The following is a 24548-nucleotide window of genomic DNA, read 5'->3' as shown; positions in this document are numbered from 1 at the left end:
TTGAATCCATGGTTAGAGCTGCAGAAGAGCATGGCATTAAGCCCTCTATATGTAGGTGGATCAAGACGATACTGAGTAGACAAAATGCAGAAGCCACTGTGATGGATATGAAAATGGTGGTCAACACCATCAGAGGACATCTGCAAGTTAGGATTTTGTCCCCACTACTGTGGAACCTAGTGCTGAATGAACTCATTGAGGAGTTAGATATTATAGGTTACTTTTGTCAAGGATATGTAGATGACTTACTCATGTTAATACTTAGCAAGTTTGCAAGTACCATTAGAACAATAGCACAATGGTTTCTGAATATTGTGAAAAACTGGTCTAAGAAACAGGGCTAAGGATCAGTCCCAGGGAAACTGTTGTAGTGCCATTCACAAGGAAGCATATCCATGATACATACTGGAATCTTAAGCTCTTCAGTAAAACTCTACCAATAGAGGTGGTATGGAAGTACCTGGGAATAACCCTGTATGTGAAACTAACGTGACCCCTCACATAAAGAATACAAATTCCAAGCAAAATGTACGCTCATATTCACTAGAAGGGCTTGTGGTAAAACCTGGGATGTATGTCCCAGGGGGATGTACTGGACATACACCTCTGCAATAACACCTACAGTAATTTATGGTACTACGGTATAGTGGAATATACATAGGTTGGAACTTAAATAGTGGCAACACTGCTGTGGAGACACTATGCAATGGAATCTACTATTGTCACTGGTAGCACACATTGTTGACATACCTACTTTACCTCCGAGCAAATGGACTCGTATGTCCCACGTCACCAGCATGCACACAATCGAGGGAAACACAGTCACTTGTGAGTGAGCAGTCCAACGTAATGGTGTCACTATGCATCTCTGGGTTACAATTGAGGCAACAGCAGGGGGACTATACAGGTTAAAAAAATGGAAAAACTGGAAACCTTAAGGTAACCAAAATTTAACACTAACATAATGAATTTGTAAACATAAGACTCATCAGGAAAATGCTAGATTACTACACAATAGCGTCCAGTGTGCTTCTAGAAACCTTTAAATGTAACATTTAGAAGCAGGGAGCAATGGAAGAATGAAACACAAAACTGTTCAGGAGACCTAGTCATGAATTTAGTGGGACCAGATTACAGCTGGTATAGCCTAGACTAGAGAATGCAGTCTTTCCAAGGAGGCTAGCTACAGTATCCAGGGAGAGACGTTTGCTGTCAGAATGTGTTTGGAGGAGAGTCTATGTAGGTGGTACAAGGAGTGTAGCATCTATATTCATTCAGGCAGTCTAGATGCTCTGAAATCTTTATCAGGTCTTGCAATAAGTTCAAAGATCATCACTGAATGCCATTAATCTCTTGTGAGGCTAGGGGAAAGCAACAGGGTAAACCTGCTGTGGGTCCCTTGTCATTCAGGAATTAGTGGTAACGAAGAAGCTGATGGGCTGGTCATGGAAGGGGTGATAACTCCATATGGTTGACCAAAACCTGTCTTAACCACCACTAAGATGATGGTAAAGTCTAAACTGAGTAGTAGAAGGTAACACATAGAATATTGAACTAAAATCCAAAAATAGAAACATGGCAAGATAATGACATGGAACCATGTCAGAAGGGAAGTTTTGTGACTTCGGGCTTGAACAGGAGGTAGATTAAACTTGCAGTAGGTCTAATGACTGGCAAGGGAAACTTCAGCAAACACCTTCTCATGGTGGGTTTAGGAAAAGGATCACCTAAGTGTGAAAACCAAACCTCATTTAATCTTACAGTGTGGAGTGCTGGAGACCAAAAGACATGAAATATTTGGCTCACTAATTCCCGAAGAGATTGTATGCAACAAAGCTCTTGTAAATAGTCTCCTACTAGTCTTCGAAGGTACTGGTTGGCTTTACTAGAGTGACAAGGAGAGGAACAGAACAATAAATATAGTTTCACTGCAGACAACAAGGGACTATGACCATTGTTATTTTGTCTTTGTAATTAAATCAAATCAAATCAAAACACTAACATCTTCTCCAGTCCTGGCATTGTATGATGAGAATGCTGAGACAGTACTTCACACTTATCCTAGTTGTTATGGGATAGGTTAAGTTCTAGTACAAATTCAGGAAGGTGATGAAAAGGTGATAGTTTATGCTTCTGCAGGTAGTTTCCAAGTCCAAGACAAACTGAGAAAGAGTGCCTTGCAGTTCTTTGGGTTGTCAGCGAGTTACAGGAATATTTATTTGGCAAACCATTCACTGTTGTGATGGACCACCATTCACTATGCTGGCTGACTAGCCTGAAGGTTCCATTCGGTCAGCTGGGGAGATAGGCACTGATGTTTCAGAAATATGCCTGCAGCAGCACAGTGTGTGTTTTCTCGCCTGCTGAAAAATGTTCCACTCACCTTTCAGTGATCTTCTCTTCTTCTGCAGCAAGCACCTGCTCTGTTAGGAAATTATTAATGTTTCTTGAGTGGACAAGCTTTAGTAGAACCAGTCACACTGAACATATCGAAAGGGTACATCAGGAGTGTCTTTAGTACCAGGTGTCACGGTCTATTAAATGATAGAAAGACTTTAAATAAAATTTATGAAATATAACCTCTTCTTTGATACAAAACTCTCTACCAAGTCAGAACGTATTCTGAAGTTACAGTTTCAACATTCACTCACAATCACAGTCACACTTAACAGCCAGCTTATGGTATACAGCTAATGTGTCACCAGAAGATGAAAAAATCAATTGTCTGTGAACCAGAATGCACATTCTGTATTATTACACAAACTGGCCACTTTGAAATGTCAGTTCTTGGTCATAACCCATATAACACACCACTTGGATATTACTTATTCAAAAAATCACATTTCACACCAAAAATGCAGAACTCACATTTTTGTATTTACCATTTATTTGTAATTACTCTTCAGCATTCCACAACTGAGACCACAATTCCACAAAATTGAAACATCTTTTCAGAGCTCATTCCACATCTACTCATGTGATAGCGAGTTCCAAATCCTTTCTAGACCACACAAAGCAATTCTCTAGACTTAAAAATATGCACGAGTTCTCTCTCTTCTGGTTGGCTAAGATCTAGTATAGGCAATTAGTTATCAGTATTAAACTACACTGTCCTGTGTTATTTACAGTGGACCAGCCACAACATAATATCTCTTCAGAGCTATTAATTAAATGAAGAAATTTAGGTAACCTGTTAGTAGCAAAATATATCTCTCTTTAAATAACTAAATTATTTAAGAATGCTTCTCATTTCCCCAGTGCCATAAACTGGAGAATTACACATAACATATTTTCCCTGCAAATATGACTCACTCACTCTGTCCAAATACATTTCTCATGCTGCCATTTACTCAGTTAATAGACATGCAACTATTCACACATCACATTACTTCTTATTTATGCTTTCATAAATTCTAATACTTAAACACATTAAATCAGCAATAATTAACAGAAGACATATTATTGAGAAGAGATAAAAATTATTTACAAGAAATACCTTGCTCCGACTGCTTAGTATTTCATTACCTGTACAATAGCAACACCTTTCAGCTGGGGCTGAAACAGTTAGCAAATGGCTCTAAGCACTATGGGACTTAACATCTGAGGTCATCAGTCCCCTAGACTTAGAACTAGTTAAACCTAACTAACCTAAGGACATCATACACATCCATGCCTGAGGCAGGATTCAAACCTGCGACCGTAGCAGCAGCGTAGTTCTGGACTGAAGCGCCTAGAACCGCTCGGCCATAGTGGCCAGCTGACAGTTAGCACATGCTAGCTCATAAGAGCAAGCCTATCACAAAGTAGACATGACTCACCACTGCCTACCTGAAGCTACTCACTACCAACCAGACTTCTACAATGGTGATGCTTGGCACTATGTTGCATGCCATTACAGTGATATATGATACTACACGCAAACACATGGACACTGACTGTCTTTCATGGAATCCTTTGGTAGAATACAATGGTGCGGACAAAATCTCAGTCAGTACTGCATTAAATGAGATTGTTGGTAAACAGAGCTTTGCTGAAAACCATAGTCATTGAAGGAGGAGGAACCAGCCAAAAGAGAAATCCAGTTAACAAAAAGAACATTGTATGAGAGGACCTGTGAAATGATGGGATGGAAATGGCGGCTCGTCATCTCAGCTCATCTACAGCCAGCTATCCTAAAGTTTTTTCACAACGCTCCAACATCTGGTCACATGGGATTTGTAAAGACTCTGGATAGAATCAGACACAGCTATCATTGGCCAGTTCTCTACCGATGTGTTACATGAGCCACTGTAAGGGATACCAGTGATGAAAGTATTTTCTGCAGTTACCTTTGTAGCATTTGATACCAATTATGTCTGCAATAGTGCCTAGCATTCCACCAATTTGAAGTTGACCGGTTACAGAGACGCTTGAAGTCAACAAATGGAAATCGATGTACAATAGTGACCTGATACGCTGTCATCAAAGCTGTGCTGACTGTTGGAGTCCCAGAAATTGTAAGGTTCCTTCTTGAAGCATGGAGAACCCCATGTGATTATCTCTGATCACAGAAAAGTTTTCCTGTTGGGACTGATATCAGAGGTAATTTCATGTTGTGACATCACCCGCAGAATGACAGATGCCTACCATCCACAGATGAATTTTGTCACAGAATGCTTTATTAATACACTGACAGATGTGCTTTGATGTATGTTGCTGTCTAACAGAGAGATTGGGATACAATACTACCCATTGCAATTTTCATCACAAGACCAAAACAATAATGGGTATACTGTTCCTGTTTCAGCTGGATGATAGTCAGGGTGACTATGTGAAACATCTCATCACCAGGACTGAAGAAACAAGACAGCTGACTTGCATATGGTTCCCAGACACAAAGGAGAAATACCAAGAGTGTTACAGTGACATGCACTGACCTGTGAGATACAACCCCAGAGACTTGGTTTGGATTTTTATGCCTGTGTGGAAAGTGGGACTATTGGAAAAGTTACTAAAGTGCTACTTTGGGCAGCATCATACCCTTCATTGCTTGTCAGATGTCGCATATGAAGTTAAAGATTATGACCCTTCATCAAGAGGACAAAAGTGATTCTGTATGAAGCCCTACTATAGTCCTGAGGTGTAGACTGACAATGGAGGCCTGTCATTCAAGGAAACTGAAGGCTCTCTTGATGAATACAGATCTTTTTTTATGAGAGAATCTTCCTTCTATACTCGTCACAGTGGAGAGGATGTGAGAGAAAATACCAGAAAATGAGGGTTCTCCAACACTGCCAGATGCAGGACCATTGATAAGATCTAGATCCAGATTGCTGTAGTTGGCTCCAATGAGAACATCTGAAACAGTGGGTTACTGTTTCTTCAGGACAGGCGGCAATGCCATGACCTGTGAGGCATGAAATTCATTGTAGAAGTTAGCATTTCTGGCTGGGATTCCATGGGATGCCAGTTCTACATCTACATCTATGTAGATACTCCGCAAACCAACATACAGTCTGTGGCGGAGGCTACCCTGTACCACTAATAGTCATTTTCTTTCCTGTTCCACTCCCAAATAGAGCAAGGAAAAACTGACTGGCTGTATGCCTCTCTATGAGCCCAAATTTCTCATATCTTATCTTCATAGCGCTTATGCAAAATGTATGTTGGCAGCAGTAGAATCATTAGGCAGTCAGTTTCAAACACTGGTTCTCCAAATTTTCTCAGTAATGTATATCAGAAAAAACATTGTCTTCCCTCCAAGGATTCTCATTTGAGCTCCCGAAGCATCTCCGTAACACTTATGTGTTATTCAAACCTACTAGCAAGAAATCTAGCAGCCCACCTCTGAATCGCATCAACGTCTTCCTTCAACCTGACCTGGTACAGATCTGAAACACTTGAGCAGTACTTAAGAATAGGTTGCAGCAGCATCCTATATGTGGTCCTTCTTACAGGTGAACCACTCTTTCCTAAAATTCGTCCAATAAACTGAAGTTGACCATTTGCACTCTCTACCATAGTTCTCACATGCTCGTTTCATTTCATATTGCTTTGCAACCTTATGCTGAGATAATTAAAGGACTTGACTGTGTCAAGCAGGACACTAGCAATATGATATCCCAACAGTATAGTTTTGTTCTTCCTACTCATCTGCATTAACTTATATTTTTTCACTTCCGTTCATCACACCTACTGGAAATTTTATCTAAGTCATCTTGTACCTTCCTACAGTCACTCAATTTTGACAGCTTGCCCTACACCACAGCATCATCAGCAAACAACTGCAGAATGCTGCCCAGCCTGTCCACCCAATCATTTACTTATATAGAGAACAACAGTCAACAGCCTTGCCACAGTGATGACACCAGTTCCTGTCAGATCACCAAAGTTAAGTGCTGTTGGGCTGGACTAGAACGTGGATGGGTGACCATTTGGTCTGCTGAGTGCTGTTAGTGAGCAGGGTGCATTCAGCCCTTGTGAGGAAAACTGAGGAGCTCCTTGATTGAGAAGGAGTGGCTCCAGTCTCATAAACTGACATACAGCTGGGAGACCAGGATGCATACCATATGACCCTCCATATCCACATGTAGTGATGCCTGTGGGCTGAGGATGACATGGCCTCCAGTCAGTACCATTAGGCCTTCATGGCCTGTTCGGGTGGAGTTTAGTTTTTCTTATAGAGAACAACAGTGGTCCTATCACACTACCCTGGTGCGCTCCTGATGATGCCCTTGTCTCTGATGAACACTCGTCTTCGAGGACAACATACTGGGTTCTATTATTTAATAGGTCTTTGGGCCTTGTGCGTATTTGTGAACTTATTCCATAGGCTCGTACCTCCATTAACAGCCTGCAGTGGGGCACCGTGTCAAATGCTTTTAGGAAATCTAGAGATATATAACCTGCCTATTGCCCCTCATCAATAGTCCACGTACATCATGTGAGAAAAGGGCAAGCTGAGTTTCACATGAGCAATGTTTTCTAAAACTATGCTGTTTTGTGGACATAAGCTTCTCAGTCTCAAGAAAGTTTAATAAATTTGAACTGAGAATATCTTCAAGGATTCTGCTGCAAACAGAAGTTAGAGATATTGGTCTGTAATTTGTGGGTCCGTTCCTTTACCCTTCTTATATACAGGGGTCACCTTCGCTTTTTTCCATTTGCTTGTGATTTTGTAGTGGATGAGAGATTCATGATAAATTTGGGATAGCTAATGGGTCAATGCCATAGAGTACTCTTTGGAAAACTGAACTGGGATTCCATCTGGACCTGGTGATTTATTTGCTTTCAAATATTTCAGTTGTTTTTCTACGCCAGGGATATTTATTACTATGTCATCCATAGAGGAGCCTGTTTGATGGTTAAATGATGATATGTGTGCATGGTTCTCCTGTGTAAATGATTTCTTGAATGTGAAATTTAAAACTTTAGCTTTCATTTTGCTATCTTCGACTGCCACAACGGACTGTTCAACAGGGGACTGACTAATAATCTTGGACCTGCTTAGCAATTTTACATAGGATCAGAATTTTCCTGGGTTCTCTGCCAGATCTTTTGCCAAGGTGTAATGGTGGTAGTTGTTGTATGCTTCACATATAGATCTTTCGATAGATGTACAAGTCTATACTAACCTTCGCTTCTCGTCATTTGCGCATTCCCTTATGAACCAAGTGTGCAACAGCCTCTGTTTCCTCAGCATCTTCTCAATTTTGTTGTTAAACCAAGGTGGGCCTTTTCCATGCTTTATCCACTTATTAGGCACATCACTCTTGAGACACCTATTTACAGTCTGCTTAAAGTTTGCCCGTAATTCCTGTACATCCATCTTACTGGAACTAAGTGATGTCAGTTACCTGTCTAAGTGAGATGCTAACAACTGCTTAGTGCTTCAAACCCAGCCACCATCAGCTATTTGTTATTTAATGTTTATCATTTCAGGAAGGTTCTCAAAATTTTGTATTTTTTTAGTGTCTACTTATTCTGAGCAGCACTGTCCAGTTCAGTTCTCTTTTGTTCTGTCTGTACACTGATATTCATAAAAATGTATTGTACTTGACTGACAACCATGCTTTAGGATTTGGACTTGATGGTGGTTATGATTTAATAATACCATAGCATTTTCTCATCACATAATTGCATTTTATCCACAGTTAAGGTTCTGAAACAACTATTATAAGAAAATAAACTGCACAAATTGTCTAACTATTCTTTTCATAATCAACTTTATACAAATAATAAATATGTTATGTATCACTTATAATATACAACAAAATAAATAAGTAAAGTCAAAGAACAGGATTGCAATGTCACAATTGTTTGACAGGTAGAAACTCATGAAATTGAAATAACAAATATGTTCATTGATTCCCAAGGTAGACATACAAATTCAGAATTAATAGAAATTAAAACTATAGAGTCCCAAAATTGTTTGGTTTAAATGTTGGCTTCATAGAATTAAAAATTATTCAACTCTTGTGAACTTATGTATGGAAATAAGAAATCTTGTATAAATTTGATATTTATTATCGGAATTAAACCCTGCAGTAATATTTTGTGATCATTTTGTATAAAATTATATATACATGTAACAATTTTGTCTTATGAAACTGATTCAGACTGTGTATGCAGTACAATCAAGTTTTGTATTTAAATCAAATGTTGGTGAAATGGCAAAACCATCACTATCAAGACAGTACTGTACATCCTCTGTCTGCCATAAAGTGGGATAGTTCCCATTTCCTGAACAAGTTATCACAGGAGTAAATCCAGCAGCTGCATAGTATTTTGTGTCACGGGCACATCCTGTTAATGAGATAACACAGCATTTATTTATGTACCAATACAATGTATAATAAATATCTCAATTTGAAGATGGCTTGCAAAGTTCTCACTTGAAAAGGATAGGAAAAGAGCAATAAACATTATGCACACATTATTGACATCACATATTAGTGATTTTCCATACTTAGCAACAGGTACTAAAGTGGAGGGGCAATAATATTAAATTCATATAGAGGAAGTTGTAAACTTATGTATGGAAATAAGAAATCTTGTATAAATTTTATATTTTCTCCTAGCATTACTTTTCCTCATCAGATGTAGGTGATACCAAAAATATTTTCTACCTTTTAAAGAGGTTAATATTATCTCAGCTTTTTAACTAAAGGAATTTCATATGATTTTGTACATGATGTGGTATATTTCAGGCTATAATCCATAAAAAGAAATTACTTTGGTTTTGTTATTGCAGTTGATATGTACTAGCTCTGTATGTACAGTTAAAATTACTATTTTTTTAATATTGGAATTTATGAAATATGTGGCACACTTAAAATATCTATTATTAATTGTGTAATCTGACAATATTTATTATAGAATGAGATTTTCACTCTGCAGCAGAGTGTGCGCTGGTATGAAACTTCCTGGCAGATTAAAACTGTGTGCCCGACCGAGACTCGAACTCGGGACCTTTTGCCTTTTATTTATTATGTTATTTATTATGTTTACTTCTGGATTCATTTATAAAATAATGATATAAATTGGTGGAGATTCATTTGTCAAAAAAATTTGTAATCTCCTTGGGATATTGTTAGTGCCGCAGAACGGATTAGTAGTGGGCATGCCTCTGATGTGATCAGATGTGTTTTTATATTTCTGGCAATAACAATGTACAAGGGCGGTTCAGAAAGTAACCTCCGATTGGTCACAGTGCGGGTTGTGGGGGGAGTAGCGACGCCATCTGTGCGTTCACGCACTCAACAGGTCAGTCGGCATCAAGCCGTGGTCGAGTGAACGTCGTACCTGCGCTAGTTTAGTTTTTGTGGCAGTTTGAAATGTGGGCTGCAATAGAAAACCCCGCCAAATGTGAAGTGCGTGCTGTCATAAGGTTTTTTACAGCCAAAGGATATTCTGCAGCAGCTATTCATCGTGAGCTTTGTGCCGTGTACGGTCCAAGAGTTATGAGTGAAGGAGTTGTCCGTGAATGGGTACGTTTATTTAAAAGTGGACGAGAAAACGTTCATGATGAAGAGAGGAGTGGTAGACCATCATTGGTGACTGACGAACTCGTTCAGACAGTTGATGCAAAAGTTCGTGAAAATCGACGTTTCTCAATGTCGGAGTTGTCTACTGGTTTTCCACAGATTTCTAAGACTCTCTTGTACGAGATAGTGACAGCAAGATTGGGTTACTGTAAGTTCTGTGCACGATGGGTGCCCAAAATTCTTACCGACCACCACAAAACTCAAAGAATGGCCTCTGCATTAGACTTTCTGTCACATTATGAGGACGAAGGAGAACCATTGTTAAACAGAATCGTGACCGGTGACGAAACCTGGATTAAGTACGTGAACCCTGAGACAAAAGAACAATCAAAGATGTGGGCACATTCAAATTCGCCTACCAAACCAAGAAAAGCCTCGCAAGATTTTTTTGCCAGAAAACTGATGGCAACGGTGTTTTGGGATGCCAAAGGGGTGTTGTTGGTTGAATTCATGGAACGTGGTACGACCATTAATCAAGACGTGTACTGTGAAACAATAAAAAAGTTACGACGGGCTATACAGAACAAACGCCGTGGTATGCTGACTTCCGGTATCGTTTTTTTGCACGATAACGCCCGTCCTCACTCTGCTCGCAGAACAACGGCCCTTCTTAAGTCCTTCAAGTGGGACGTTATCAACCATCCACCTTACAGCCCAGACCTGGCGCCAAGTGATTATCACCTCTTCATGCATTTGAAGAAATGGCTCGGGTCACAGCGGTTTGATGATGACGAAGAGCTCAAAGATGCGGTCACAGGCTGGCTCCAGGCACAAGTGGGTGATTTTTATGCAGAAGGAATTTCAAAGCTTGTGAAGAGATACGATAAGTGCCTCAATCGCTATGGAGACTATGTAGAAAAATAGTGCAAAGATGTAGTTGTAAGATGTATATATTAAAATATTTTTATTTAACTTGGTGTATTTTTTTAAATCAACTGGAGGTTACTTTCTGAACGGCCCTCGTAGTTTTCAGTTTTGAAGTGGAAATTCTAAAGACAGTGTGATATAGAAAAATATGAGAGAATAAAATTAACTATTGACGCAATTCTTCAGAAGTTATTACATCAATTGGAACCATGAAAGCCTGTGATATAAAAAATTTCAGTTTCAAGAGTCGACCCCTGGGTGTGAAGAACTGACACCAACTACGAGAAAAGAAGATAAGTAAACAAGTATATTGTAAATCTTACTCCTCTCGAAGCTTATTCAAAGATTTTACTGTGAAATCAGTGACAATCAACAAATGAGAGAGGGGTACAAAGCCTCAAAAATTTTAAAAACGTCAATATTAATAAACAAGATTTGCCAAATTATATTAACAATTATTTCATAGATTGCAACAACTTCATTAAGCTTAAATTTTACAAATGAAGAAAAAGTTGAATATCCAAAAACAGCTTGTAGGATGAGGGTATGAAGTGTTGAAAGTGATACAAAGCTTGAAACCCAAAATGTCGGCTGGCATAGATGAGGCGCCTGTGTCAATCATAACAAGGACAGCACCACAAATTGCAAAGCCCTTTGCAAACATAGCCAATTTATCATTCAGTGAAGGAGCTTTCCCAGAAAGGCTGAAAATTTCAAAAGTGAAGCCATTATTTAAAAATGGCGACAAGTATAAGGTAAAAAACTATCCCCAATATTTCTCCTCTCAGTATTTTCTAAAATATTAGAAAAACTGATGAAGCATCGAATCAACAAATATCTAAATGACCATAATTTACTAACCAGAAATCAGCATGGCTTCCAAGCACGTAAAAATACCAAAACAGCAGTAATGTGCTACACTGAACAAATAATCAAAAATCTAGAAAAAGATTATAGCGTAGTAGGACTAAATTTAGACCTCTCCAAAGCTTTTGACACTGTGAACCAGGACATTCTCTTAGAAAAATTGGAAGCGTTGGGTATACATGGGATAGGAAAAAAATGGTTTGAATCATACCTAAAAAACAGAACACAGTATCAGAGGCAAAAAATGTAGAAATAGGAGTACCACAAGGCAGCATCCTAGGGCCCATATTGTTTCTTGTCTATATAAATGATTTTCACACCTCAGATGATGCAGCCAAAGCAATAATATTTGCAGATGATACTAGTGTGATAATAAGTGCACCAAAGCAATTGCTACCAACAACTGCTGATAAAGTACTAAACTACATCAACTCTTGGTTCAATGCAAACAGGTTGACATTGAATATAAATAAAAGAAATTATATGCAGCTTGGGAAAAGATGTCAAAATGTAAATCTCGATCTGGTGTGGGGTGACAAAGCCTTAGACAGAGTGACATCCACAAAATTGTTGGGGATTCATGTGGATGAAAACTTAAATTTTAATGACCACGTAATAAAACTTGCACAGAAACTTAATTCAGCCTGTTTTGCCCCCAGAATTATTGCAAATGTTTGTACCTCAGAGGGTGCCAGAATGGCATATTTTGGCTATTTTCAATCTCTTGCCACATACGGAATAATATTTTGGCGTTCCACAACAGGGCGCCTCAAAACAAATTTTTTTGTTGCAGAAGAGGGCCATCCGAATAATAACTCACAGTCATCCACAGACACACTGCAAACCCATATTCAAAAAGCTTAGAATACTTACTATACCATCATTATACATATACAAATGTGTATTGTATGTCAGGACCCACATTGCAGATTTTCAGACAAATGCCGACTTTCATAACTACAATACCCGTAATAGCACAGCACTCCATACTCAGCGAACAAAAAGAACGAATACGCAAAGGCATGTGAGCTATATCGGCGCAAAACTGTACAACACACTGCCAGTCAACATCAGGCAGTTAGAAGATGATAACAAATTTAAAACAGAATTTAAAAAATTTCTAGTGGAACAATGTTTTTAGTTGGTTGGTTGGTTGGTTGGTTGGTTGTTTGGGGGAAGAGACCAAACAGCGAGGTCATCGGTCTCATCGGATTAGGGAAGGAAGTCGGCCGTGCCCTTTCAAAGGAACCATCCCAACATTTGCCTGGAGAGATTTAGGGAAATCACGGAAAACCTAAATCAGGACGGCCGGACGCGGGATTGAACCGTCGTCCTTCCGAATGCGAGTCCAGTGTGCTAACCACTGCACCACCTCGCTCGGTAATGTTTTTAGTCTGTAAATGACTATGTAGGTCAATAAATTTTTCTGATGATATTTATAAAGGCAAAATGGAAAATACTCTATCTGTACCTAATCATTCATTGCCTAATCATTCATTACATTTACATACTTAAAGGACAGCTGTTGTGTGATGTAAATATATACTTAAGCAGTGTTGTGTATATAAGGACTTGCCATTTAGGGAGGACAAATCTAAAGCCTTATGAAAAACAGACTGTGCATTTAAAATAACAAGCAGAGATATATATAGGCTATATTAATTTCATTGTATTATTATTAACTTCATTGTATTATTTTGTTTTGTACTTTTTTACGTATATATTGTTTGTGTCCCATTTCTTTGAAATGGCTTACATGTACCCTTGACAACATCCATACAATATTTATTGTCAACGGATGGATAAATAAAATAATAAAATAAAACATAACAGATAGTTAAAGAAGTTAAACAAATTGTTATATGAAAAAAGATTTTTGGAAGAGAAAGGTATAATTAATAAACTGAAGTTCCAGTAATCTACTAAGTACCATACACTAGGTCTACAACTTTGCTTCTTCCATTTTTTCTCGAAGTTTGGGGCTTTATTGTGAAAAACTTACAAAAAAAATTATGATTCATAGTATTGCCCATCGCAGGCCACTACATTCTCCCATCTTTTGGATAGCATATGAATCCTGTGGTGAAGAACTGTGTGTCTTTTGTGGGCATCCATGAATGGATTCAATTTTGCACTTGTTCATATGATCGGAAGTACTGGTCAGCCAGACTGTATGCCACTGATTGAAAAAGGTGGTAGTCAGAGAGAGCAATGTATGAGGAATACGGCAGGAGTGATAGGACTTCTCATTTCAAATTTTCCATGTATATTCTGACGGGTTTTGCGACATGGGGTCGAGCACTGACCTGATGCAAAACTACCTATACCTGTTTATTACTGTATTGCGGCTGTTTGTGTTTCAGTGCTGGGCTCAAACACATCAATTGCTTTTGATAATGACACCCTGAGACTGTCTTCATCTGTTTCAGTAGCTACAAAAATGTTCTGTCTTCCACTGCCATGCTGGTCTTCAGCATCAAAATCACCATTCTTAAGGCATTGAAAACATTCTCTGCATGTTCTTCCACCAATAGTTCCCTCACCATTTGTCTTACCCAGAATTTTAAGAGCCACGGCTGCAGATTTCTTCATGTTAAAGCAGGAAATTAAAACTTCACGCAAATGGCGAGAAATGGGTACGTAAGTTGATGTACTTAATCGAGAACAACCTTATGATGCAATCACAAATTGACTAATATTTTTATGGCATTATGTTTACAGATGCCTAAGCTTATTGTATTACACCTATTACCAACCACCTGAACCCCACTCGCCGTTACTGCCGTCTATTGCAAAACGGGGGAAGCAAAGTTGTAGACCTAATACTTGGAAAAATTTTAATGTTAATAATAAAATAAATAATGCATTTATTTATGAACATACAAATAAGATTGGACTGACATACAACTGTATAACACAAGTTCTGTGGAATCAAATTAACTTTCTAATTTAACATTATTTTTTCAAATTATGTTCCAAAAAATATTTTTTTTATAAATGAAGGACAGCCTATAATGAATGACATTACATATAAACATATAAAGACAGCTTTTAAAGCTCAAAATAATGAATTACAAAATTCTGAAGATTACAAATAATAAACATCTGAGTCTACTCATGCACTGGACTTCAACTAAAATAACCTGATACTTGAGGTCATTTTTTAGTTTCTGTGGAATGTAATACAGCACTGATTCTGAGTGTCAGGGCTTCGACAGTTTTTTGGAAGATTTGTGGAGGTATGTGGCTTAGACATCTATGCACAGGTCATGTAATTTACAAAAATAACGAGACGCTGGTTTGCGTACACAGTGATGGTGCCTAATAGTGACTCAGATTGGTTCCGTAGGGTATAAATCAGATGAATTTTGTCACAAAGACACCAAAGTGAATTCACTATAATGCTCCTCAAACCACTGTAGCATGGTTCTGGCTCCAGGATATGGACAATTATACTGCTGGAAGAAGACATTGCTGTTGGGAAATACAAGCATGAAGGCACGCAGGCATGTCTTTGATAGTAATCAAGGTTTCATGCAAGTCGCAAGTGCAGGAGAACGTCTCCCATAGAGTAATATTGTTCCCACCAGCGTGCACCCATGGTGCGCTGCATGTTTTGAGCCACAATTCACTTCAACAATCGTCTTTGTGGAGATGACCATCAAACTAATGTAGCAAAAATGTGATTCAACCGAAGAGCAGATATTTTCCATTGATCAACTATCCTGTGCCCATTGCAGTCATAATTAATGATGTCATTGGGTCGTCTTGTGAACATATAGGGGTGGTCTGCTGCAGCACTCCCTGTTCAACCATGTACCGTTAACGGTGTGCTCCAAAACACTTGTGCATGCACCAGCAGTGTGCTGTTTTGGCAGAGATGCTACAGATCATCATCTATCCTACTTGATAGAGCAGAGAAGCCTCTGAGTCCCCTGTTCTGTGGAGAGTCATGGATGTTCAACCATTTAGTGCCTAGTGCTGGTTTCACTGTAGTTCAGTCTCTTCCCGTTGTTTCTCATGACAGCAGCATATGAGCATTTTAACCAGCTTCACTGTTTTCAAAATACTCGTTCACAGGCTCTGCATAATAATAATCTGCCCTTTGTCAAAGTCACTTATTTCAATGGATTTTCCCATCTGCAGCACATACCTTCACTAGGGTGACCCCTATCCATGTGTGCTCCACTTAAATACTTTTGTTACTGTATCAACTACTCAAATGCCACCAGGCAGTATCCAGCATCACAGTGGGTAGTGGTCATAAGGTTGATTGATCAGTGTACATAAGAATTAATCTTGCAACTCCTAAAACAATGTAAATTAGCCATATTTGCAGTTAGAATCATTGCAAATCTTTGGGAGAGAGAAATCAGTAAGTTAATATATTTTGTATATTTACATTCAATATGGAATAATCTACATCAGCATATATACATCTGCATACATACTCCGCAAGCCGGCATACGAGAAGTGGCAGAGGATATCCTGTACCACAATTAAATGACTGTCTGTATGCTCCATGTGAGCCCTAATTTCTTGTATCTTCTCTTCATGTTCCTTATGCAAAATGTATGTTGGTGGCAGTAGAATCGTTCTTCAGTCAGCTTCAAATGCAGGTTCTCTAAATTTTCTCAATAGTGTTCCTTGAAAACAATGTTGCTTTCACTCCAGGGGTTCCCATTTGAGTTTCTGAAGCATCTCCATAACACTTGAATGTTGTTTGAACCTACCAATAACAAATATAGCAGCCCACCTCTGAACTGCTTTGATGTTGTCCTTTAAACCAACCTGGTGTGGATCCCAAAAACTTGGGCAATACTCAAGAACAGGTCACAGTTGCATCCTATTTGTGGCCTGCTTTATAGATGAGCCATGCTTTCCCAAAATTCTCCCAGTAAACTGACATCAACCATTCACCTTTCCTACCACAATCCTCACGTTTGTTCCATTCCATACTGCTTTTTATTGCTACACCCAGGCATTTATATGGCATGATTGTGTCAAGCAGGAGACTAATAATGTTGTATCTGAAAATTAAGGGTTTGCTTTTGCTGCTCATTTGCGTTAGCTTACGTTTTTCTATGTTTGGAGATAAATGCCATTTTGACACCAACTAGAAATGTTGTCTAAGTCATCTTGTATCCTCCTACGGTCATTCCACTTAGACATCATCCTGTATGCCACAGCATCAGCAACAAACAACCACAGATTGCTGCCCACCCTGCCTGCCAGATTGTTCATATAAATAGGAAATTATAACAGTCCTATCACATTCTCTGGGGCACTCCTGACAGTACCCTTTTTTTTTATGAACACTCACTGTCGAGGACAACATACTTGGTTCTATTACTTAAGAAGTCTTTGAGACACTCGCATATCTCGGAACCTATTCCATGTGTTCATACCTTTGTTAACAGTCTGCAGTGTGGCACCATGTCAGATGCGTCGACGTATGTGGTATCAGCATGATGGTGCACCTGCACATTCCACAATTAACACTAGGCTGACCCTTGACAGGATGTTCGACGGGCGTTTCATAGGACGTGGAGGACGCATAAATTGGCCAGCCCGTTCTCCTGATCTTACACCTCTGGACTTCTTTCTGTGGGGTACGTTAAAGGAGACTGTGTACCGTGATGTGCCTACAACCCCAGAGGATATGAAACACGTATTGTGGCAGCCTGCGGCGACATTACACCAGATGTACTGTGGCGTGTACGACATTCATTACGCCAGAGATTGCAATTGTGTGCAGCAAATGATGGCCACCACATTGAACATCTATTGGCCTGACATGTCGGGACACACTCTATTCCACTCCGTAGTTGAAAACGGAAACCACGTGTGTACATGTACCTCACCCCTCACGGTAATGTACATGTGCGTCAGTGAAAAAGACCACTAAAAAGGTGTTATCATGTGGACGTAATGTGCTGTTCCAGTCTCTTCTGTACCTAAGGTCCATCACCATTCCCTTTGGATTCCTACTTAATTCAGTGCTCTTCGATACACATGATCGAACAGCGGAGGAGTGGTACTCAAGCGTCAACTTTAGGTTACAATATCTCCGGATGTAATTAACATTTTACAATGCAACAAACAGCATTGATTACATATTTGGTTATATGTTCAGATGTGCTAACAAAACTAATGAGGTTCCATTTAAAAAAACGTATGTTTGTGTTAAAAAACATACTTCCGTGCATTTTTTTATGTTTTGTATTAACCAATTACACTAGCCCCTCTCCTCACGTTTGGTCTGTGGAATCGATTCGTCAGTATTTGATGTGGTTTACGAAATATATCCAGCGGTAATGTTAGGTGACTCACCCTATATATATATATATATATATATATATATATATATATATATATATATATATATATATATATATATATATATAGAGAGAGAGAGAGAGAGAGAGAGAGAGAGAGGGAAACATTCCAGGTAGGAAAAATATATCTAAAAACAAAGATGATATGACTTACCAAATGAAAGTGCTGGCAGGTCGACAGACACACAAACAAACACAAACATACACACAAAATTCAAGCTTTCGCAACAAACTGTTGCCTCATCAGGAAAGAAGGAAGGAGAGGGAAAGACGAAAGGATGTGGGTTTTAAGGGAGAGGGTAAGGAGTCATTCCAATCCCGGGAGCGGAAAGACTTACCTTAGGGGGGAAAAAAGGAAAAAAGGACGGGTATACACTCGCACACACACACACATATCCATCCACACATATACCATATGTGGATGGATATGTGTGTGTTTGCGAGTGTATACCCGTCCTTTTTTCCCCCCTAGTAAGTCTTTCCGCTCCCGGGATTGGAATGACTCCTTACCCTCTCCCTTAAAACCCACATCCTTTCGTGTTTCCCTCTCCTTCCCTCTTTCCTGATGAGGCAACAGTTTGTTGTGAAAGCTTGAATTTTGTGTGTATGTTTGTGTTTGTTTGTGTGTCTGTCGACCTGCCAGCACTTTCATTTGGTAAGTCACATCATCTTTGTTTATATATATATATGAAAATCTGTAATAAATTAAAAGGGAACAAGTTAATGCAGATGAATATAGGTCCACTTAAAAGAAAGCTATATGAGGCACTGACACTGAAATGTTATTACTCACTGGATGAATTCATACACGACAAACTGGAAATTTGAGCTGGATACAATGTGTTACGTATTCCAAGAAGTGTCATTATAGTGTTATTATTTATTTTATTGCTATTATATATTAGTGTAAAAAACTGTATTATAAATTTTTGACATGCCTCCTGTACAAATGTACATCATGAGATGAATAAATCACATTTCCAATTCGATAAAATGCTCTCTGAATTTGAAGAAGCATTATAAAAAGTCTTCTTCTTCAATTTTTTATTACTACTCTTTATAAACATCAATACATCCTAAATTGTTTGAAATACTTGCAAATTGTTTAGAACATATTCTGCATTAACTGTAATAAACTACAAAACTGTAAACCATTTACAAAAGAAATAGTGCATGAAAGAAACAGGTGCTGATTTTCACTATATTAAGAGCTGAAAAAGTACCCAATTTTTGGCAAAGAGCACATCGGACCACTTTCAGACTATTTATCAATTGCTCCACTCTCCAAAGCGTGTGGGAAAAAGTAAACACTTAACTCTTTATGTGCAAACTCTGATTTCTCTCATTGTATCATGATGGCCATTTCTGTTCCCAGAGTGTGGTTAATAATGGAAAATATAAATAATAATTACATTGCCCTTAATTTGTGTATTCACATAAATGTATTATTCTGAATACACAGATATATGGAACAATCTCGTAGACGGCAATGACAAAGATAAAACAACGAACCAGATAACTGACATAACATTACTGCTTAATCTGTCACTGAGGTCAACTTATGAATAAGATACATGTGTCACTCCTCAGTAAACGGTTTGGTTAATACATCAGCAGGTATTTTCTTTGACTGTACACACTCAACAATAATCTCACTTCTTTTCACACATTGTCTAATGAAATGTCCTTTAGCACAAACAAACTAGAATGCAATACAGTATTTTGTGATAGTTTAATAGAACTCTGGTTGTCATGAAAATGATCACAGGATCATAATACTTATTATTTAACAAGTCTCCTGTCAGCCATCTCGAATACATTGCACCCTTGAATGCAGAATTAGCAGCTGCATATTCAGCTTCTGTAATTGAGGTTGCAACATTCTTCAGTTTCTCACTTTTCCAGGAAATTACGTTTTTTCCCCAACAGAAAACCATTCCGATATTGTGACAACCCAGTAGTTAAATCAAAATTTGAGCCAACAAAGCAGTTACATGCAGATATTTAAAATCCCCTCTGTTAAACACCATTCCATAATGCATAATAGACTTGAGACAATGAAGGACTCTTTTTTTGTTGCATTCTGGTATGTACTAGCAAACTTACAGTTATAGTGGATTAAAATAGCAGTTGCATAAGATATATCAAGTCTTGTATTTGTACTGATACACAGCAAACACCCCATGAGTTCTTGATACAACACTTGAACTTATCACCATGCACATCCCAAAACTTTAATCTAGCTTCTGCTGGTGTTCCTATGGGGGTGCAATAAAACATATTAAAATGTTTCAACTGTCATCTTGTTCCAAGCTCATCTTGTTCCAAAAAATGTGATAAAAGAAAAAAGGGTAAATTGTGGTACACCAAAGTGTTGGAGAATTTAAAAAATAAGCAGCTGCTGTAAAAATGCCTTGACGAAGTAAATAATTCTAACGAAAGTAAAGATCTCAAAATAACCACTAAGAAACTGTATAAGAAGGAGCTACAGTTGGCTAAACAAAGATACAACACCAATCTCATAAAAAATAGTATAAACCAGTGCAAAACAGCCTGATCAGTAATTAATACTGTTAAAGGTGAAATCATGAATTTTTATAAGGCCCTCCCAATACCAGCAGAAACGTTCAACAAAAAGTTGATCAGCAAGCCCAGTGTAACATATATAGATTATCTTATGAGCACAAACTTTAATCATAATCAGGCTAGACCTGCGTTGGAACATTTCAAAGAGGTATGCTAAGATGAAGTTCTTAAAATTGTCAAAGAAATGAAAAATTCATGTAGTACAGCTATTTTTTAATATGTCAAACAATCTACTGAAAGAAATAATACATTATATTGCAGCAGCATTAACATATTCTATAAACGTATGTCTCATAGAATGGTTTTTTCTGATTCTCTCAAACTATCCAAAGTGACTCCAGTCTTTAAAAAGGGTAACAAATCTGATCCAGCAAACTAAAGGTCAATTTCAGTAATTCCAGTACTAGCCAAAGTCTTTGAATGCATAATGTATCAGCAGATGTATGAGTACCTAGAACTAAATGATATGTTAAGTGCATCACAGTTTGGTTGCAGAAAAGAAAAGTCAACTATACATGCCAGAGAACACTTAATGAGAGACATTTTAACAGTATTTGAGGACCGTGCTCACATACAGGTAACCTTATGTGATTTGAGCAAGGCCTCTGACTGTGTTGACCACTCTGTTTTGCTCTCTAAACTTGATTTCTGTAGAGTATGTGACAAAAGTTTGAAACTCATCAAATCATACCTTAAGAAAAGGAAGCAAGTGGTGAGTTCACGAAGTCATCTGTCAAACACTCTTGAGGTTCAACATGGAGTGCCATGGGGATGTAAATTAGGACTAATTCTATTCCGGGAAACAACTTACTGGGAAACAAAGATGTAAACAATACAATACAATATGTATGCAGATGATACAACTTCCCTATCTGTGAACCATGTACTTCATAACCTTGTTAGTAGTATCAATTTGGCACAAGGAAATAGAATATCATGATTTAATGCAAATGGTCTACTATTAAATGAGCAAAAACCTGGAATACTTGGTTCAGTCTATCAAAGACTGTAAAAATAGAAAAACAAAATGCAAAATTTTTTGGTATCATACTTGAATAAACTAACATGGAACTCTCATGTTGAACACATAGTGGTTAGGCTGTCAAGAGTTATATATCTGCTGAAGAGACTGATGTGGTATGTGACATTTGACTATGTTAGGATAGCACACTTTGCTTTCTTTCAGTCTGTTTTAAGGTATGGGTTAATACTCTGGGGAAACAGCAAAAAAAGGTAAGTGAGATCCTGGTGATCCAGAAGAAAGCAATCACAGTAATGGCAAAGGTAGATAATAGGACACATTGTTCATTAAATATAGAATATTAACAATTATTAATCAATATATTCTTGATAATGTTAACTATATACTTCCTGAACTACCAAATTTAGGTGTAATGAATCAAAGGCATAAGTATAATACAAGAATCTGTACTTTTCTGCTCTTGCCACAAAACAGATTAGCAAAAACTAACAATAGTCATAAGTACAAGGAAATTAAAATATATAACAAATTGTCTAAACATGCCTCAAGCATGCCAATCAAAGTATTTAAGGAAAAGTTGCACAGCTTCTTGTTAAGAAACCCACTCTATTCATCAGAAGAATTTTTATAAATGCCCAATATCAACTTAAATATGTAAAAATGTGTTTTATAAAATTATCAGATTAAGTGAACTGACAATGTGTAATGCATGTAATACTGCTGAATGATTAGTAAAGAATCTGAATCTGACATTTGCAATATAACCTTTTTGGACAAGTTTTAAATTGTCTTCCCCCCAGTTTCTAATTCTACATGTGCCTAGACAGGACTTTGCTTCTCCTAGATATTTAACTTCATAAAGCTGAGATAATCACAAATGCAAATTGTCTTTTATCACAATGTTGTTACAGAAGATATAAAAATCATCTATATACTAAGAAATAATTGCAAGTTTTTTATCTGACATTTTAATTAACACATAACCCTCATCGGTATTTGCAACATAACCTAGTTCTAAAATCACATTTTTGCCTTTTCATTCCACTGTCTAGATGACTGTTTTAAACCATAAATAGCCATTTCCTTCTGATACAAAACAATTTGGATGCTTCATGAGAATAGTTTCTTCCAAGTCCTCATATAGGAAAGTAGTTTTAATATCCAAATGTTAAATCTTAATATCGAGATTTACAGATAAACTAATGACATCTCTAAGAGTACTACATCTCACAATTGGTAAAAAGGTTTCATCGTTACTTATACCAAATTTTTGAGTGTATCCCTTCTCAATACATCTAACACAATTGAGTGCTGCACCATCTGCATCCCTTTCCAACTTAATACTCACTTGTTACCTACAATACTTTTACTCTTTGGTGCATCCAATGTGTGTCCACAAGTTCCCAAACACTATTGTCTGGGAAACACTTTATTTCCTCTTCCATGGCCTTTATCCACTCTTCTGTGTCACTCCTCAACATGGCATCCTCCGGACCCACAGGATCTTCACCAAAACTGGAAATATCACTCACCAAGTAGGTAAGTACTTCATTGGTTTGGGTGCATGGATTGACCTGCTGACTGGCTGGTCCTCTTCTGGAGCACCAGGGTACATTGGTATCACCTCCTCTATGTCTAACACTCACTGAGCATCCAACATGATGTCTGGATCTTGATTGGCCTTGTCACTGTCACTCCCAGCACTGCTTTCCTTGTCCCATTCAGCGTACTGTTCACTTGGCTATGCTGGTACCCTGGTACTGACAATCATGCATTCATTTTCCAGGAAAGTAACACCCCTGTCTTTCACTATTTTCTGCGGATCAATTAGTCTGTAACGTTTATTCATTTCATCATAACCTACAAAAGCAAACTCCTTAGCTTTGATATCCCACTTTCTTCAGTTTTGATCTTGTAGAGGAAGAAAGATTCTACAACCAAATACTTTCAGGTGGTTTAAAGAAGATACTTTTCCTTTCTATCACTGCTGTGGAGCCTTACCATTTAATGCTCTGTGAAGAACATGGTTGTTTATGTAAACAAAGTTACTGCATGCCTCTGCCCAACAGTGCTTAGGTAGACCAAATTCTTGTAACATAAATCATGACATCTCCCAATTTGATCTGTTAGTCCTTTCCACTACACTGTTTCATTCTGACACACTTATCTGATGTTCAATCCCATTATATCTGAGGGATGAATCAAGTGCAGAGTTTACAAATTCACTTCCATTGCCTCTTCTAGTAGCTTTGATTTCTTCACCACCTCTATTTTCTGTCAAAGCTTTGAACTCATAGAAAAAATCAAATGTTTGATCTGTACTTTTGGAAAAATAAAAGAATGGACTTCTTGAATAATCATTCACTAGGACATACATGTACTTCTATATATCATGGGACACCTGCTGTATGCGGCCACATAAATTTGTATGCACCAAGCCAAGTGACACTGTTTCACATTGTCCCCCAGCCTTAGGAGATGGAAATTTAGACACCTTACAAAGCACACATGATTTACACTTGTCAGAGTCACAACACTCCATTATGCCTCCACTCTGTAAACATAACTTAAGACGAATGTCAACTCTAACATGCCAAAGTATACCTGTACAGTGCCATAAGTCTTCCATAGTGCTTCATTTTCAAACAATTAGAGCATGCTCATCTGAAAACACAGGTTCAACATTTTAAGTTTTTAAATACCATTTGACTTCAATCCAGAACAATGAAGATCACCCATTTTGAACACCTGACATCCATCTTCAAAAAAAAAAAAAAAAAAAAAAAAAAAAAAAAAAAAAAAAAAAAAAAAAAAAAAAATTATGCCTTTCTTAACCAAAGCAGTAACCGACAACAAATTAATGGTTAATCCAGGAACAAGAAT

The 24548-nt window shown here is 37.9% G+C and overlaps 1 protein-coding gene across 1 annotated transcript in view; it reads right to left on the bottom strand.

Annotated features, from left to right (window-relative positions):
• Window positions 1–8571: 8571 nt before the first annotated feature.
• Window positions 8572–24548, bottom strand: part of LOC124723118 — a 117376-nt gene continuing 101399 nt past the window's right edge. Inside the window, exon 8 of the mRNA XM_047248301.1 lies at window positions 8572–8784. Within this exon, the coding sequence (XP_047104257.1) occupies window positions 8594–8784 (191 nt within the window). The 3' untranslated portion in view covers window positions 8572–8593. The remainder of the gene's footprint in view (window positions 8785–24548) is intronic.

Source organism: Schistocerca piceifrons, chromosome X, assembly GCF_021461385.2.
Source record: "Schistocerca piceifrons isolate TAMUIC-IGC-003096 chromosome X, iqSchPice1.1, whole genome shotgun sequence".
NCBI classification, from domain to species: domain Eukaryota; kingdom Metazoa; phylum Arthropoda; class Insecta; order Orthoptera; family Acrididae; genus Schistocerca; species Schistocerca piceifrons.
The sequence above is the reverse complement of the archived record's forward strand: the minus strand, read 5'-3'. Positions and strand labels throughout refer to the sequence as shown.